Source organism: Salvelinus fontinalis, chromosome 7, assembly GCF_029448725.1.
Source record: "Salvelinus fontinalis isolate EN_2023a chromosome 7, ASM2944872v1, whole genome shotgun sequence".
In the NCBI taxonomy this organism is placed as follows: domain Eukaryota; kingdom Metazoa; phylum Chordata; class Actinopteri; order Salmoniformes; family Salmonidae; genus Salvelinus; species Salvelinus fontinalis.
This window is the reverse complement of record NC_074671.1, coordinates 48,289,211-48,307,086: the sequence shown is the minus strand read 5'-3', so window position 1 is coordinate 48,307,086 and position 17,876 is coordinate 48,289,211. Positions and strand designations below refer to the sequence as shown.

Genomic DNA, 17,876 nt, shown 5'->3' with positions numbered 1-17,876 from the left:
AACGCACAATAATTCCATCAGTACTCAGACTGTCCGCAATAGGCTGAGAGAGGCTGGACTGAGGGCTCGTAGGCCTGTTGTAAGGCAGGTCCTCACCAGACATCACCGGCAACAACGTCGCCTATGGGCACAAACCCACTGTCGCTGACCCAGACAGGACTGGCAAAAAGTGCTCTTCATTGACGGGTCGCGGTTTTGTCTCACCAGGGGTGATGGTCGGATTCACGTTTATCGTCGAAGGAATGAGCGTTACACCGAGGCCTGTACTCCGGAGCGGGATCGATTTGGAAGTGGAGGGTCCGTCATGGTCTGGGGCGGTGTGTCACAGCATCAGCTTGTTGACTGAGCTTGTTGTCATTGTAGGCAATCTCAACGCTGTGCGTTACAGGGAAGACATCCTCCTCCCTCATGTGGTACCCTTCCCGCAGGCTCATCCAGACATGACCCTCCAGCATGACAATGCCACCAGCCACACTGCTCGTTCTGTGCGTGATTTCCTGCAAGACAGGAATGTCAATGTTCTGCCATGGCCAGCGAATAGCCCGGATCTCAATCCCATTGAGCATGTCTGGGACTGTTGGATTGGAGAGTGAGGGCTAGGGCCATTCCCCCCAGAAATGTCCGGGAACTTGCAGGTGCCTTGGTGGAAGAGTGGGGTAACATCTCACAGCAAGAACTGGCAAATATGGTGCAGTCCATGAGGAGGAGATGCACTGCAGTACTTAATGCAGCTGGTGGCCACACCAGATACTGACTGTTACTTTTGATTTTGACCCCGCCTTTGTTCAGGGACACATTATTCAATTTTTGTTAGTCACATGTCTATGGAACTTGTTCAGTTTATGTCTCAGTTGGTGAATCTTGTTATGTTCATACAACTATTTACACATGTTAAGTTTGCTGAAAAGAAACACAGTTGACAGTGAGAGGACGTTTCTTTTTTTGCTTAGTTCATAAATATATATACACACACACACTACCGTTCAACAGTTAGGGGTCACTTAGAAATGTCCTTGTTTTTGAAGGAAAGCACATTTTTTGTCCATTAAAATAACATAAAATTGATTAGAAATACAGTGTAGACATCGTTAATGTTATAAATGACTATTGTAGCTGGAAACGGCAGATTTTTAATGTAATATCTACATAGGTGTACAGAGGCCCATTATCAGCAACCATCACTCCTGTGTTCCAATGGTACTTTCTGTTAGCTAATCAAAGTCTATAATTTTAAAAGGTTAATTGATCATTAGAAAACCCTTTTGCAATTATGTTAGCACGGCTGAAAACTGTTGTGCTGATTAAAGACGCAATAAAACTGGCCTTCTTTAGACTAGTTGAGTGTCTGGAGCATCAGCATTTGTGGGTTCGATTACAGGCTCAACATGGTCAAAAACAAAGGACTTTATTCTGAAACTCGTCATTCTATTCTTATTCTGAGAAATAAAGGCTATACAACGTAAGAAATTACCAAAAAAACTGAAGATCTCGTACAACGATGTTTATTACTCCCTTCACAGAACAGAGCAAACTGTCTCTAACCAGAATAGAAAGAGTGGGAGGCCCCGGTGCACAACTGAGCAAGAGGACAAGTACATTAGTGTCTAGTTTGAGAAACAGATGCCTCTTAAGTTCTCAATTGGCAGCTTAATTAAATAGTGCCCGCAAAACACCTGTCTCAATGTCAACAGTGGAGAGGCGACTCCGGGATGCTGGCCTTCTAGGCAGAGTTACTAAGAAAAAGCCATATCTCAGACTGGCCAATAAAAATAAAAGATTTAAGATGGGCAAAAGAACACAGACACTGGACAGAGGAACTAGCCTAGAAGGCCAGCATCCCAGAGTCGCCTCTTCACTGTTGACGTTGAGACTGGTGTTTTGCGGGTACTATTTTCGTCACTGTGGTTACACTACTTTGCTCCGTTTTCCATTGTTTTGGACAATACTCCAAATCTCCTTGATTCTACCGCCATTGTATTCAGAATCCACTTCATCATCCGCTTCCGCCATCTTTCGTTCCACTCCAGCAACCTTGTGTCGGGCAACCACTCACCTGTTACTACACATCATTGCGAACGGTGGGATCCTATGACGGTTCCACGTTTAAAGTCACTGATCTCTTCACTTTAGTTAGGCCATTCTACTGACGATGTTTGTCTATGTGCTCGATTTTATACACCAACGGGTTTGGCTAAAATATCCAAAACCACTAATTTGAAGTGGTATCCACATACTTTTGGTGATGTTGTGTATTTATCCTGTTTCAGTCTTTGGGAGATAGCTATATCTATATAGCAGACTTGATAGCCTTGGTTTCTCAAATGATTGCCTCGCCTGGTTCACCAACTACTTCTCTGACAGAGTTCAGTGTGTCAAATCGGGAGGGCCTGTTGTCCGGGCCTCAGGCAGTTTCTATGGGGGTGCCACAGGGTTCAATTCTTGGACCGACTCTCTTCTCTGTATACATCAATGATGTCGCTCTTGCTGCTGGTGAGTCTCTGATCCACCTCTACGCAGACGACACCATTCTGTATACTTCTGGCACTTCTTTGGACACTGTGTTAACAACCCTCCAGATGAGCTTCAATGCCATACAACTCTCCAACTGCTCTTAAATACAAGTAAAACTAAATGCATGCTCTTCAACCGATCGCTGCCTGCACCTGCCCGCCCGCCCGTCCAGCATCACTACTCTGGATGGTTCTGACTTAGAATATGTGGACAACTACAAATACCTAGGTGTCTGGTTAGACTGTAAACTCTCCTCTCAGACTCACATCAAACATCTCCAATCCAAAGTTAAATCTAGAATTGGCTTCCTATTTCGCAACAAAGCGTCTTTCACTCATGCTGCCAAACATACCCTTGTAAAACTGACCATCCTACCGATCCTCAACTTCGGTGATGTCATTTACAAAATAGCCTCCAATACCCTACTCAATAAATTGGATGCAGTCGATCACAGTGCCATCCGTTTTGTCACCAAAGTCCCATATACTACCCACCACTGCGACCTGTATACTCTCGTTGGCTGGCCCTCGCTTCATACTCGTCGCCAAACCCACTGGCTCCAGGTCATCTACAAGACCCTGCTAGGTAAAGTCCTCCCTTATCTCAGTTCGCTGGTCACTATAGCAGCACCCACCTGTAGCACGCGCTCCAGCAGGTATATCTCTCTGGTCACCCCCAAAACCAATTCTTCCTTTGGCCGCCTCTCCTTCCAGTTCTCTGCTGCCAATGACTGGAATGAACCACAAAAATCTCTGAAACTGGAAACACTTATCTCCCTCACTAGGTTTAAGCACCAGCTGTCAGAGCAGCTCACATATTACTGCACCTGTACATAGCCCATCTATAATTTAGCCCAAACAACTACCTCTCCCCCTACTGTATTTATTCATTCTGCCCCTTTGTACCCCATTATTTCTATCTCTACTTTGCACATTCTTCCACTGCAAATCTACCATTCCAGTGTTTTACTTGCTATATTTACATTTACTTCGCCACCATGGCCTTTTTTTTGCCTTTACCTCCCTTTTCTCACCTCATTTGCTCAAATTGTATATAGACTTATTTTTCTACTGTATTATTGACTGTATATTTGTTTTACTCCATGTGTAACTCTGTGTTGTTGTATGTGTCGAACTGCTTTGCTTTATCTTGGCCAGGTCGCAATTGTAAATGAGAACTTGTTCTCAACTTGCCTACCTGGTTAAATAAAGGTCAAATAAATATATATTTTTTATATATATATATATATATATATGTTCCAGGCAGCAGCTTGCGGTTGGCACAAGAGGCTGTGTTTACATCGAAGATAGAAGCAGGCCATTGGCTGCCTTCATCGCGAGGGGTATGTACGGGAGTTGTGATTGGTTCCAAGTTTAGCAGTTCAGCAAATTTGCCTGCGCAGACTGTTGAAATATAGTATTTTTATGCGAAAATGTAAGGTGCCAACACATTGTATTGTCACCATAAGCATGTTTTACCGTCATATACAAAACATCAGCTCCTCCCTCGACGGGGATCGAGCAACTTCACGTTTTTCAGCTTCAGACCACAATCTAATTTCCCCGTTCTCAACACAAAAAGGTCCTTCCTCGTTTCCAAACACAGACTGCAAGTGCTTTGAAGTAGTTGATTTCCTTCTCCTTTCTAGTGAGCTGATATAGAAGCTGTCATCAACACTTATAAATTATAGATCGCCTTACCTTTTACTTTGACTATGGACAACAAATCACGAACGAAATACTTGAAGAAATTATGGTTTCCTGTTGCAGATCCGCTGCAAAAGTAGAGTCAGATCACTAACAACATCAAACAGCGTAACCAAATATATATTTTAAAACGAATCTTATGGTTCTATCTGTAGCATAACAGCCTGATGACGCCCACATACAGAAGAATGTCTTCTCCAATAGGAGTTTCGCATATGATCAGGGTTACTCAGACTCTTTTTCGATAGCCAATCAAGACGCAGAGTTTGCTGGCAGTCAAAACCGTACAGGGCTGTTCTGATAGATAAACAACCTCCCTTGATATCCTTCGCCGTCCATTTGAAGTATTTTCCTGGATATTAGAAGACAATGGTAAAATTCAGTTTTCATTAACGGTAATCAAAGATATATTATGTGTTTGTATTTGTTGACCACATCGCAAATTTCCCCAAAACATGAGCAAACCATCTAAAGCAAATGCTTTATTATCTGCTGGCTCAGAAAGCAGAAAGGAGAACACACAGCAGAACAGCCAAGGGTTTACCACGTGTTTTCAGGGAAACTGAAAGTAGCTATAGCCTCTTTGCTGAAACTGGGGAAAAGGGCAGGACCCGATTTATTAGTCATAGTTTATATATATAGATATATACTGATTGTCTACTTTGACTATGACCAACTGAGATAAATACAAACGATTTGGTCTGAATTCAAAGAATAGCCCAGCCCAATGAAGCGAGAACACATATTGTACAATATTTGGAGGAAATATATATACTGAACAAAAATATAAACCCAACATTTTCAAAGATTTTACTGAGTTTCACTTCATCTGTCAATGTAAAAAATCTGTCAATTTAAATAAATAAATAATTATTATCTATTAATTTTCTCATGACTGGGCAGGGGCGCAGCCATGGGTGGGCATAGGCCCACACACTTGGGAGCCAGGTCCACATACTGGGGAGCCAGGTCCAGCCAATCCGAATGAATTTTTCCACACAAAAGGGCTTTACTAAAGACAGAAATACTCCTCAGTTTTTGAAAGAAATAAGCTTTTTGGAAAATGTATGGACAATTTTTGGAATCTTTTATTGCAGCTCATGAAAAATGTGACCAACACTTTACACGTTGCATTCATATTTTTGTTCAGTATATGTATTATAGGTTACAGTAGGGTACTAAATAAACTTTCAAGTGGCACACTGACTCACCCATTGATGAAGATACTATAAGTAGGCCTATACAGTGCTGCTGTTTTGATTTATGAGATGAAAAAAAAGTTTTTCCCGCAAATGTATTTAGAAATTTGTAAAATGCAAACTGACAGCCGGCAACAAACCATATAAATATAATCCATAGATGACAGTTCCCATTCAAGTCAGGACTGGCAGCCATTACCAGCGTACCCACGAGTTTAACAGTCAAATTGCCATGGTAAGAGGTTCCAAAACCCTTCTATAGGTTATATGGCAATGCAACACCGGCAATGGAATACCGGTAACTACCAAAATAAAGGAAACACTTGAGTAAATGAGGCATAGAAACGATTTGTTTTGGTGTGGGGTGCATCTTCCTGGCATGGTTTAGGTCCACTTGTAGAATATATGCCAAGGCGCATTGAAGCTGTTCTGGTAGCTTGTGGTGGCCCAACATCCTATTAAGATCCTTTATGTTTCCTTTATTCTGGCAGTTACATGTATGTGCTTTTGATCAAATAATCCACAGTTATTCTTTAGAAACGAGTGATCCTCTGTGGGGAAATTATGCTCTCTGGTGTATTTTGAACATTGAGAGCGGGCTCCTATGTTTTCTTTTGTCCTGTTTTGCCTTTCGGGCCCCCTACGGGCTTGGGTCCAGGGGCTTTAGAGCGTTGGGCCAGTAACCGAAAGGTTGAATCCCCGAGCTGACAAGGTACAAATCTGTCGTTCTAATAATGATAACAAAATCCTCCGAATATTGATATAGCAATAAGCGCATCGACAATGTTATCCCCACAGTGACTATACTAACATAGCTTATCCAAACCAAAAACCATGGATTACAGGCAATATCCGCGCTGGGCTAAATGCTAGAGCTACCACCTACAAGGAATGGGACACATACATGGACACATACAAGAAAGCATGCTACGACCTCCGACAAGACGTCAAACATGTAAAAGGACAAGGAGGGAGGTGGAATCCTATTACACTGGCTACGACGCTCGTCGCATGTGGTAGACCTTGCAGACAATAATGGATTACAAAGGGAAACCCAGCTGAGTTGCCCAGCAATGCAGAACTCCCAAACGAGCTAAATGCCTGTTTTCGAGGAATATAAGACTGTGCCTTGTGTGAAAGACCCTGTTTTTCCAGATGACTGTGAGATCTTTCTTTCCATGGCCGCCATGCTGATCCTCAACACAGGGGCCCCTCAGGGGTGTGTGCTCAGTCCCCTCCTGTACTCCCTGTTCACTCATGACTGCATGGCCAGGCACAACTCCAACACCATCATTAAGTTTGCAGATGACACAACAGTGGTAGGCCTGATCATCAACAACGACGAGACAGCATAAGGGGATGAGACAGCATACGGGGAGGAGGTCAGAGACCTGGCCGTGTGTTGCCAGGACAACAACCCGTCCCTCAACGTGATCAAGACTAAGGAGATGATTGTGGACTACAGGAAAAGGAGGACCGAGCACGCCCCCATTCTCATCGACGGGGCTGTAGTGGAGCAGGTTGAGAGCTTCAAGTTCCTTGGCGTCCACATCACCAACAAACTAACATGGTCCAAGCACACCAAGACAGCCGCGAAGAGGCCACAACAAAACCTATGCCCCCTCAGGAGACTGAAAAGATTTGGCATGGGTCCTCAGATCCTCAAAAGGTTCTACAGCATCCTGACGGGTTGCATCACTGCCTGGTATGGCAACTGCTCAGCCTCCAACCACAAGGCACTACAGAGGGTAGTGCGTACTGCCCAGTACATCACTGGGGCCAAGCTTCCTGCCATCCAGGACCTTGATACCAGATGGTGTCAGAGGAAGGCCCTACAAAATGTCAAAGACTCCAGCCACCCTAGTCATAGACTGTTCTCTCTGCTACCACACGGCAAGTGGTACCGGAGCGCCAAGTCTACTTCCAAGAGGTTTCTAAACAGCTTCTAACCCCCGAGCCATAAGACTACTGAACATCTAATCAAATGGCTACCCACACTATTTGCATTGACCCCCCCCCCCCCCCCCTTTTTTACGCTGATGCTACTCTCTGTTATTATCTATGCATAAGTCACTTTAATAACTCTATCTACATGTAAATATTAACTCAATTACCTCAACTAACCGGTGCTCCCGCACATTGACTCTGTACCGGTACCCCTATATAAAGCCTAGCTACTGTTATTGTACTGCTGCTGTTTAATTATTTGTTACTTTTATTTATTATTTTTTGGTTAAGGGCTTGTAGGTAAGCATATCATTGTAAGGTCTACACCAGTTGTATTCAGCGCATGTGACAAATACAATTTGATTTGATTTAAATTGTCAATTAATGGTACCCAAACTATCTGCACTGACCCTAGCTTGCATTGACCCTATGCACACTCACTTGACTATATATACACACCATATACTCACTCACACACAATACATTGACACTCCCACACAAAACCCATACACATAAACATCCACTACATATGCACACACACACATACCCAAACAACACAAACACACAAACATTATTATCTATCCTGATGCCTAGTCACTTTACCCTGCCTTCATGTACATATCTACCTGAAATACTTTGTACCTCTGCACATTAATCTGGTACTGGTACTCCCTGTATATACAGTTGAAGTCGGAAGTTTACATCCACTTAGGTTGGAGTCATTAAAACTTGTTTTTCAACCACTCCACAAATTTCTTGTTAACAAATTACAGTTTTGGCAAGTCGGTTAGGACATCTACTTTGTGCATGACACGAGTAATTTTTCCAACAATTGTTTAGACAGATTATTTCACTTATAATTCACTGTATCACAAGTCCAGTGAGTCAGAAGTTTACATACACTAAGTTGACTGTGCCTTTAAACAGCTTGGAAAATTCCAGAAAATTATGTCATGGCTTTAGAGGCTTCTGATAGGGTAATTTACATAATTTGAGTGAATTGGAGGTGTACATGTGGATGTATTTCAAGGCCTACCTTCAAACTCAGTGTCTCTTTGCTTGACATCATGGGAAAACTAAAAGAAATCAGCCAAGACCTCAGAATTTATTTTTAGACCTCCACAAGTCTGGTTCATCCTTGGGAGCAATTTCCAAACGCCTGAAGGTACCACGTTCATCTGTACATACAATAGTACACAAGTATAAACACCATGGGACCACGCAGCTGTCATACCGCTCAGGAAGGAGACGCGTTCTGTCTCCTAGAGACGAACATACTTTGGTGCGAAAAGTGCAAATCAATCCCAGAACAACAGCAAAGGACCTTGTGAAGATGCTGGAGGAAACAGGTACAAAAGTATCTATATCCACAGTAAAACGAGTCCTATATCGACAAAACCTTAAAGGCCGCTCAGCAAGAAATCAGCCACTGCTCCAAAACCGCCATAAAAAAGCCAGACTACGGTTTGCAACTGCACATTGGGACTAAAATCTTACTTTTTGGAGAAATGTCCTCTGGTTCACAAAATAGATGGCTTCATGAGGAAGGAAAATTATGTGGATATATTGAAGCAACATCTCAAGATATCAGTCAGGAAGTTAAAGCTTGGTCACAAATGGGTCTTCCAAATGGACGACCCCAAGCATACTTCCAAAGTTGTGGCAAAATGGCTTAAGGACAACAAAGTCAAGGTATTAGAGTGGCCATCACAAAGCCCTGACCTCAATCCTATAGAAAATTTGTGGGTATAACTGAAAAAGCGTGTGCGAGCAAGGAGGCCTACAAACCTGATTCAGTTACACCAGCTCTGTCAGGAGGAATGGGCCAAAATTCACCCAACTTATTGTGGGAAGCTTGTGGAAGGCTACACAAAATGTTTCACCCAAGTTAAACAATTTAAAGGCAATGCTACCAAATACTAATTGAGTGTATGTAAACTTTTAACCCACTGGGAATGTGATGAAAGAAATAAAAGCTGAAATAAACCATTCTCTCTACTATTATTCTGACATTTCACATTCTTACAATAAAGTGGTGATCCTAACTGACCTGACAGGGCATTTTTACTCTGATTAAATGTCAGGAATTGTGAAAACTGAGTTTAAATGTATTTGGCTAAGGTGTATGTAAACTTCCGACTTCAACTGTACCTCCATTCTTGTGTATTTTATTTCTTGTGTTACTATTTAATTTGTATTATTATTTGGAAACTCATGCATCGTTGGGAAGGGCTCGTAAGCAAGCATTTCACGTTAATGTTTACACCAGTAGTAAATAAAATAAAATACAATTATTGGTAGGGTTGGAGTCAAAGGGTCAGAACATTTCTGGAAAGTTAAACCCTAGAATTTGGGGAATTTTGCTTAAATTCATCAAAAAAGTTAGCTTATCAATGTGAACCTTTTTTTGTGGGATACACATAAGGAAATTCTAGGTCTTGTGACATATTTTGGTTAAGCTATCACCAATTCAATGGAATTGCAACCCTCTGAATGCACAGTGCACTCTTCTATCACATGTACGCTGATTCTCAAGATCTTGCACACTAATGAGATGCTATTGAGCCCACACTACTACACTGTCTGAGCCAAGGACTACATGCTTTCTGGTAAGTTTTGATTACAATACTGGGTGGGTTGAATATATTTGACATGAAATACATTATTTTTTGTTAACTAGTATATAGTAACCTACAGCAAAGTGTGATAAAATCATTTCTAACCTGTTAACAGTTTCTGATAGTTAGTTTTTGCTACCATGTGGGTTTTAGCTTGCTTGAGCCTACTAACTGAGGAGTGTTAATTCACCTGTTTCCATACATGTTTAATTTTAAAACATTTATCTTACAAAGGAGTTGTTTAATCTAACTGCTTAACTATTTATCTGTACATGGAAATTTATTTTTATTTTCTTTACACATTTTTGTCTAATCTTTACAAGAATATGCCACTGGCACTATCTGATGTGTGGAGACATTTCACTGCAGCTAACGTAGAAGGAAAAGCTGTGCACATTTGCAAATACTGCAACAAAGATGCAGAATCATCTGGCCAAGTGCATAAAGTTCCCTCAGCACTCACAGCAAGCAACCTCTGACAAAAGTCCCTCTACTTCTATTCGAGGTGAAAATGATGAACCAGACACCTTATCGATAGCAACAGCTCATGGTCCTCCTGGAATCAGAAGTTTCTTTGACTCAATGGAGGAACGTAGTCAGAAAAATGCTGATGAATTTCTTGCTCGAGCTGTGTATGCAACTGGTTCACTTCTGATGCTCACAGGCAATGTGTATTGGAAGAGATTTCTGAATGTTCTTTGCCCAGCATACACCCCTCCAACCAGACATGCTTTATCTATTAATTTGCTAGATGCGGAGTTCAACAGTTCAAGTGAAGGTCAAGCAAATCCTAGAGAAAGCAGACTGTATTGCATTCATCTCTGATTGGTGGTCGAATGTTCGTGGGAAAGGAATAATTAACTACATCATGTCCACCCCTCAACCAGTATTCTACAAGAGCACAGACACAAGGGACAACAGACACACCGGTAGGTACATTGCAGATGAGCTGAAGGCATTCATCAATGACCTTGGACCACAGAAGGTATTTGCACTGATGACAGACAATGCTGCAAACATGAAGGCTGCTTGGTCTAAAGTGGAGCAGTCCTACCCTCACACCACACCCATTGGCTGTGCTGCTCATGCATTGAATCTGCTCGTCAAGGACATCATGGCACTGAAAACAATGGATATACTCTACAAGAGAGCCAAGGAAATGGTTAGGTATGTGAAGGGTCATCAAGTTATAGCAGCAATCTATCTCAGCAAGCAAAATGAGAAGAATAAGAGCACCACATTGAAGCTGCCAGCAACACCCGTTGGGGTGGTGTTGTCATCATGTTTATGAGTCTCCTGGAGGGGGAGAACTCTCTCTAAGAAATGGCCATATCAGTCTGCCGATATGGACAGCCCCATCAAGAGGATCCTCCTGGGTGATGTACTTTGGGAGAGAGTGGTAAGCAGCCTGAAACCTATAGCAGTAGCCATTGCACGGATTGAGGGAGACAATGCTATCCTGTCTGATGTTCAGACTCTGCTTGCAGATGTAAGAAAATACATTTGTACTGCCCTGCCCACTTCACTGTTGCTCCAAGCGGAGGAAACTGCAGTTCTGAAATCCATCAAAAAGCGTGCAGACTTCTACCTGAAAACCATACACGCCGCAGCGTACATATTGGACCCCAAGTATGCTGGCAAGAGCATCCTGTCTGGTGCAGAGATCAACAAGGCCTATGGTATCACTACTGTGTCTCGCCACCTTGGCCTGGATGAGGGCAAAGTTCTTGGTAGTCTAGCGAAGTACACTTCCAAGCAAGGGCTTTGGGATGGAGATGCAATATGCCAGTCGTGCCAAGATATCTCATTAGCCACCTGGTGGAAGGGACCTTGTGAGGCTCTTTCCCCTGTTGCATCCATCATCCTCCAAATCCCACCTACATCAGCCGCCTCAGAGCGCAATTGGTCCTTGTTTGGGAACACACACATAGCAAAGCACGCAACAGGCTGACCAATACAAGGGTTGAAAAATTGGTGGCCATCCAGGCAAATTTGAGGCAACGAGCAATGCTCAACAAGGTTGGAAAGTGACAGTGAAGATGAGTCCTCAGAGTCTGATGCTCAAGAGGTGGACATTGAGGAGGTCCAGGGAGAAGACATGGAAGCCTGAGAGGAAGACAACCAAAGCTTTAGTTTCTAGACTAACGTTTTTGGGAGATGTGATGGATCATTGGAGATCATTCAATATTCCCTTTCTTTTGTTGTTCAGTGAAATCATCCCACGTGAAGAGTCAACTAATTTAATTAAAGTTACATTTGTAACTAAATAGTTAAAAAGAATTCAATTGGAAGGATTTCATCATTTGCAATAAACCTTACTCATGATAAGGTAAAATCTTTATGTTTCTTTCTCCATATGATATGGTAAATATATCCAATGCAAAAAATCTCCCTTTAAATGGTATTCATATTAATTAGAATATATTTCTGTTAATTCCCATATATTTCTGTTAATTCCCATATATTCCCGTTAATTCCCACAGAAAGTTTCCACCTCTGAATAATCCCCAAAATGTGCAACCTTAATTATTGGTCACATACACATATTTAGCAGATGTTATTGCAGGTCTGGTGAAATGCTTGTTTTCCTAGCTCCAACAGTGCAATAATATTCGACCATGTGCCAAATATAAATTCATTTGAGTTGATATGGTACTAGGAAAGCTCTAATGCCAAACATATTATGTCTAGCATAATCTGTAGGCTAAACTGATCACAATATAATATGATTATAGGCCTGAAACATTTAGCTACATAAGGAACATACCATTTTTGGTTTCAATTCATGTAGGCTAATAGAATAGCTCTGTATGTGACACTGTGTTCTGAGGACCACCAAGCTGTTCCAAAATCCTGTGATCCACAATATCGGGGACATCTGTTTCAGTGCAGATTTTGCACGCCCATGACAATTGTGTTATGTGTCCTTAAATATATCTAGCAGTTCCAGCCACATTGCGGAACTAACCTCAGGGGGGAGAGTATGAGCAGTTCATGTCCTCACTCAGAGCAAAGGGCTCATGTTTTTCAAACTCCACATGTCTCTTGTAGCCTTTTATGCAAAAATATAATGGATTCTTATAAGAGGGTTCACTTTGGGATAACTTATTAACTCATTACACAACACAATGTGCGTGTGCGTTTTGTCCTGTCCTCTCATCCTCCCTCTCAGGAGCAGCCACAGTGGTCCACCACCATAGATGGTATCTTCCCATAAATGATCTGCTCCATGTGGTTGAAGTAGAGCATGTTGATGGGGGACATCTTAGTTGGAGTACAACAGGGCCCTGTGGTACCCTGGGCATTAGCCTTGCTCACCAGGTGAGTGTGGGGGTACTTCTGGAGGTGCATGTACTCACACTCTCCAGAACAGTAGTTGGCCTTGTAGCGTTTGGGGGCAATGATCCAGTCCCAGCCAAAGGCCTCAAAGTCGACGGTGAGGGGGTAGCGGCAACACAGCGTCTCTGAGGACTCCTCATCACAGTCCAGGGCTGAGTCCCTCTGGGAACGCTTTAGGTTCTCCAATATCTTCACCTCCATGAAGGGTTGCTGTGAATGGAATGACAATAAGAATGAAATCCAAAACAAAACAGCACTGCAAACATCTGGTGGCATAACTCTGATGGAATGAAATCTCCTCTGTGGATGGATTTATGTTTATACATGGTTATTAATATATTTTATTAAACCTTGTAACCAACATGATTATGAGGCCTAAAGGCAAAACCACATTCCAAATCATTAAGATATAATTACATTCATACACCGTAGGCCTGTACTTACCAGTCCCTCTTCTCCCAACTCTGCCACTGTGACAGCCAAGTCCTGCCTTTTCGAATCATAAGCTTTGATCTCGAGACCATAATGAGTTTCTGGCTGATGACGCCAGGTTTTGAGTAACTGATTGATGTCTACACTTTGCCAAGAGCTTGCACCAGAAGCCAAATCAATCGTCAGGGAGATGATCCGTATGCGCAAGTTTCCCTCAGTGGTTGCCTTTATGCGGGAGATTTGCGAGAAGACAGTTGTGACGGTGTCAGCCGGCAGCAGGTGCACCCAAAGTTGTGCATGTAAAATGTTGTTAGGTCGAATCTTCGGTCTGAGATTGAAGAAACAACAAGATGCTATTCCGTCTTGTTGTGACATTGGTCCAGGAAAAAGAGAAGAGTTAGAATAAGTCCCAGTTTTGTCCATTTGGAACCCAATTACGCACCGCACACTGGTGAATTTAAACACACACTTTTCTGGTTCCATGGCGCATGGCAGGCATAAACTACTCACTTTTGTATGAGCAAATACTTAATTACTTACGTTTTGCCATGGTTATGATCGTTTCAGTGGTGGCACGCTCCCCATCCTCCACACGATGCTCATACTGGTCTATATATTGTGTCAGGATGGGCGCTTTCGGTAAGAGCTGCCTGATCATTTCTCCGCTGATGTTTGGAGCCTGCTCGAGCCTCAGAATGCTGAGAATCTGATGTTGTGGAGTTTCATTAGTCTGCTCTGTTCTCTGATCTCGCAGGTTGAGCATTGCTGTACTTCTCCATCCAGTGTTCTTACGTTGGCTTGGTCCCCACCATTCATCCCCATGGTGGTGCCAAATGAACCTATGAGTGTAAGGTACAGAATAAATTGCTTCCTGTCACTTGTCTTTTTAATCCCACTTTGTACAGAATAGCGTATTCCAGGTCTATATAGCACAGTGACAAGTATTTTAATGACTCTTTTTTATAATCTCCCCTTTTATGATTCTGATTGGCTGCATTAGAGATGAATGTTTTGATTCAGTTTTAAAGAGATAAGACTATTTTAAAATGCTATAGTACATGCTCCAGTAATTGGCCAATGTTTCCATCCTATTGGCAACAGATTTCATGCGAATATTCTAGAATCCACTTAAAGAAAATATGAATTTACCTGTGGTGTGTTTCCAGGGGCGAAAATCTGATATCAACCTTGGAGGGGACAATTACATGAAATTTTCTCAGGAGCAATTCCTGAGGGGGACACCAAAAGTAGTGCTGTAACACATAGACTATGTTGTAATATGTTAAATGTATATTGAGGGACCATAATCACTACTACTGGATAATTGTTAGGTACAGTAGTTAACTGAAGGGTTGTCCCAACTTGTTTAAATCATTATAATACTACTACTAATAATAGTTATAGCAATGTTCCTTATCAGTGCAGTGTTCCTCTCTCTTGAAACGTTTGCAAGAGTTTGCGGTTCTATAAATTGTGGGTGTGGCTGATATGGTTTTGTGTCATCACTGAGGTAACTGGACGATGCTGTGCCACTGTCCCCTATACTGGTGCTGCTGGCAACAAGGGTGACACCTGGTCCTGCCGTGGCTGTGACACTGTCCTCAAGTCTCTCTCCTTGGCTCTTTCCCTTTCACCACCCTCACTGACTCACAGTCTGTCTCCTAGAAAAGAAATAAGGTGTTTGCTATACTCCTAACTACCGGTACCCAAAACTACACAATTAATCACAACAGCAATACCATTGCCTTAAACAAGTCTTGGTTCAGTCACCAGTTTAAATTGAGAGTGGGGGTATTCATGGCATTTTCCAATTATGTCCCTATTTTACAAATCAAAAAAATTGAGAACCTTTCATAATGTTGCCAAACAAAGACTCAACAAACTTACCTGAGACTCCCTGTCTCTGCCAGTCTGTCCCTGCATATCTGTCCCCAGCTCTGCTGTCTGTGTGCCATCTGTTGCCTGCTCTGCCTAATGACATCATTGTGAAATATTTCCATTAGCATTTCACTTCTTTCTTATGAACATTTTATCAACTGGTCTTTGAGATATTAGGCTACTAGAGTTCTTACTTTGCGTTTTGGTGTACTGAAAAATACTCTGATGTCCGTCTTTTGACTTTTTTCTGACATTTTTCTACCTGGCTGGCTGGCTGGCTGACCGGTCTAGCTGCACACACACATTTACACAACACATGCTGCAACGTTTTGAAATTTTAACATAGTTTGTTTCATATTGGCAGGCTTCCAACAATAGCTGAATTTGCAAAGCTAGCGAGCACCAATTCCGTTTCTGGGGTGTTTGCTATAATCTTTGCTACCTGGTTAAAGGTGAAAAAAATAAAAAATTCACTAGCGACAATTTAGCTTTTGCAACGAGACCATTAAATATATTTAAGACAATGGTATAAGAGAGTGTAGTTTTGTTCAGTTTGGACTTCAGTTTATCGCTAACCTTATCACAGGGACTTTGAAGCACTACAGCTGCATGCTAATCTTGGAATAAACTGACGATAGCAAATATTCCATCTTTGACGACGCCACATAAATGGAATAGGTACTAGCTAGCTTGATAGTTAATGTTTGCTTTAGTTTGCGCGCTAGCTCTGCAAATTCAGCTAGTGTGTGAACCCTGCAACATGAAAAAAATATATACATTGCTAAAGCGCGATTGACTGAATTACCTCACGTCAGTTACGTACATTGAGTGCCTTTCGGACAGTAGATACGAGCCCTCTATTACCTTGCCAGCTAAAGAACTGGCAGTGGATCAAACCATTGTGAGGCAAAGGGCGGGGGGGTCGCAATCTTGTGAAATTTAAAAACGCGCTATTAAGTGTCTATAATCAGTACAAGTGCTTTCATTGCGTATTATTAATATTTTTGAAATTACATAGTTATGTTTACAGTGATATATTGGGGGGGACAAATCATATTTTCCCCAGGATGGGGGGGTCGTGTCCCCCCCGTCCCCCCTGGGATTTCCGCCTATGTGTGTTTCCACCAAAATGAGTTGTTGTGGATACAAATCAGTGCCCGATGACATAGTGCACACAAAATGTACGTCTACTTTTTCACGTACGTTTTTTTATGTGCAGAATAAAAATCTAAAGTCGATTGTGTTTTCATCTCATTTTCAACTCTACTGTAATTTTATCACAAAAACTGTTGCATTAAATAGCAAATGTTCTGTGGCGATTTTAGCATGTAAATCTTGGTGGGACAAAAAAAAAAAAAAAAATGTGGGATGCATGCCAGCAAAGCCACTACACGATACTAAACAATACATTAATTGCACTATAACGGTGACAAACGGTCCCCACAAACTGTTAGGGCCTACATAAATCTGTCCTAACAGCAGTCCCAACATCTTATCACTGCTACACCTGGCTATCAGCGGAGCCTTGTCTGGCAGCAGAACAGTTCATTCAGCCTCATTTACTGCCTTTAAAAAAAGCATAGCTGATATGGCTGACTTGCTTAAACAAATGTGGTTTCTAATGACGATTGAGATGTACAAACTATGACATAAGGGGATGACAAGCGGATTAGAGGCAATCTGTAATTTCGATTAAGACATTAATGAGCGAGCTAGGATGGACATAGTCAATATAACTATTTGTTTAGCACTTTTAAAATGTACGGCGACAGAATTCAGAACATGAGCCGTTCTGACAGTGTTCTCCCTGTACACCAAGTCAGAATCGTAGAATAAATAATGAAAGCTCTTACAATATTGGATGATTACATTTCTCAAATACAGGTTATAGGCTACATGTGTACCACCAAGTCAGAACATTAGGTGAAATTAAGAGGTGAAAATACACCACATTATTAGGGTGAAGCACATGGGCTACTAACATTTTACTACACAACATACACTTAGTATTACTTTCTTAGCTACAGTATACATACAGTTGAAGTCGGAAGTTAACATACACTTAGGTTGGAGTCATTAAAACTCATAGAAGTAGAAGGACCATCACACACCATATCATCGCGTGACTCCAAGTTTACTTTAATATGATGGTTATTATATCAATATTTGCGCAGAAAGGTGTTTCCACCGACATTTGTCGCATCATTAATTTGACTGACACAAAAAGATCCCACCATGCGATGAAC

General features: G+C 41.9%; 1 protein-coding gene across 5 annotated transcripts in view; it reads right to left on the bottom strand.

Annotated features, from left to right (window-relative positions):
• The window catches only part of LOC129859563 (signal transducer and activator of transcription 1-alpha/beta-like), a 31,307-nt gene extending 16,934 nt beyond the window's left edge, over positions 1–14,373 (bottom strand). For 2 of the 5 annotated variants that reach the window (XM_055929461.1, XM_055929463.1), the window contains exons 1-2: positions 13,765–13,857; positions 13,341–13,530 (exon numbers count right to left, since the gene is read on the bottom strand). In XM_055929461.1, coding sequence (XP_055785436.1) covers positions 13,341–13,460 — 120 coding nt within the window. In that variant the 5' untranslated portion in view covers positions 13,461–13,530; positions 13,765–13,857. Of the gene's footprint in view, positions 1–4,211; positions 4,415–13,340; positions 13,531–13,764; positions 13,858–14,292 lie in introns of those variants that run through there. The other 3 variants (XM_055929464.1, XM_055929465.1, XM_055929462.1) reach the window with 2 other exon arrangements.
• Positions 14,374–17,876: the final 3,503 nt, after the last annotated feature.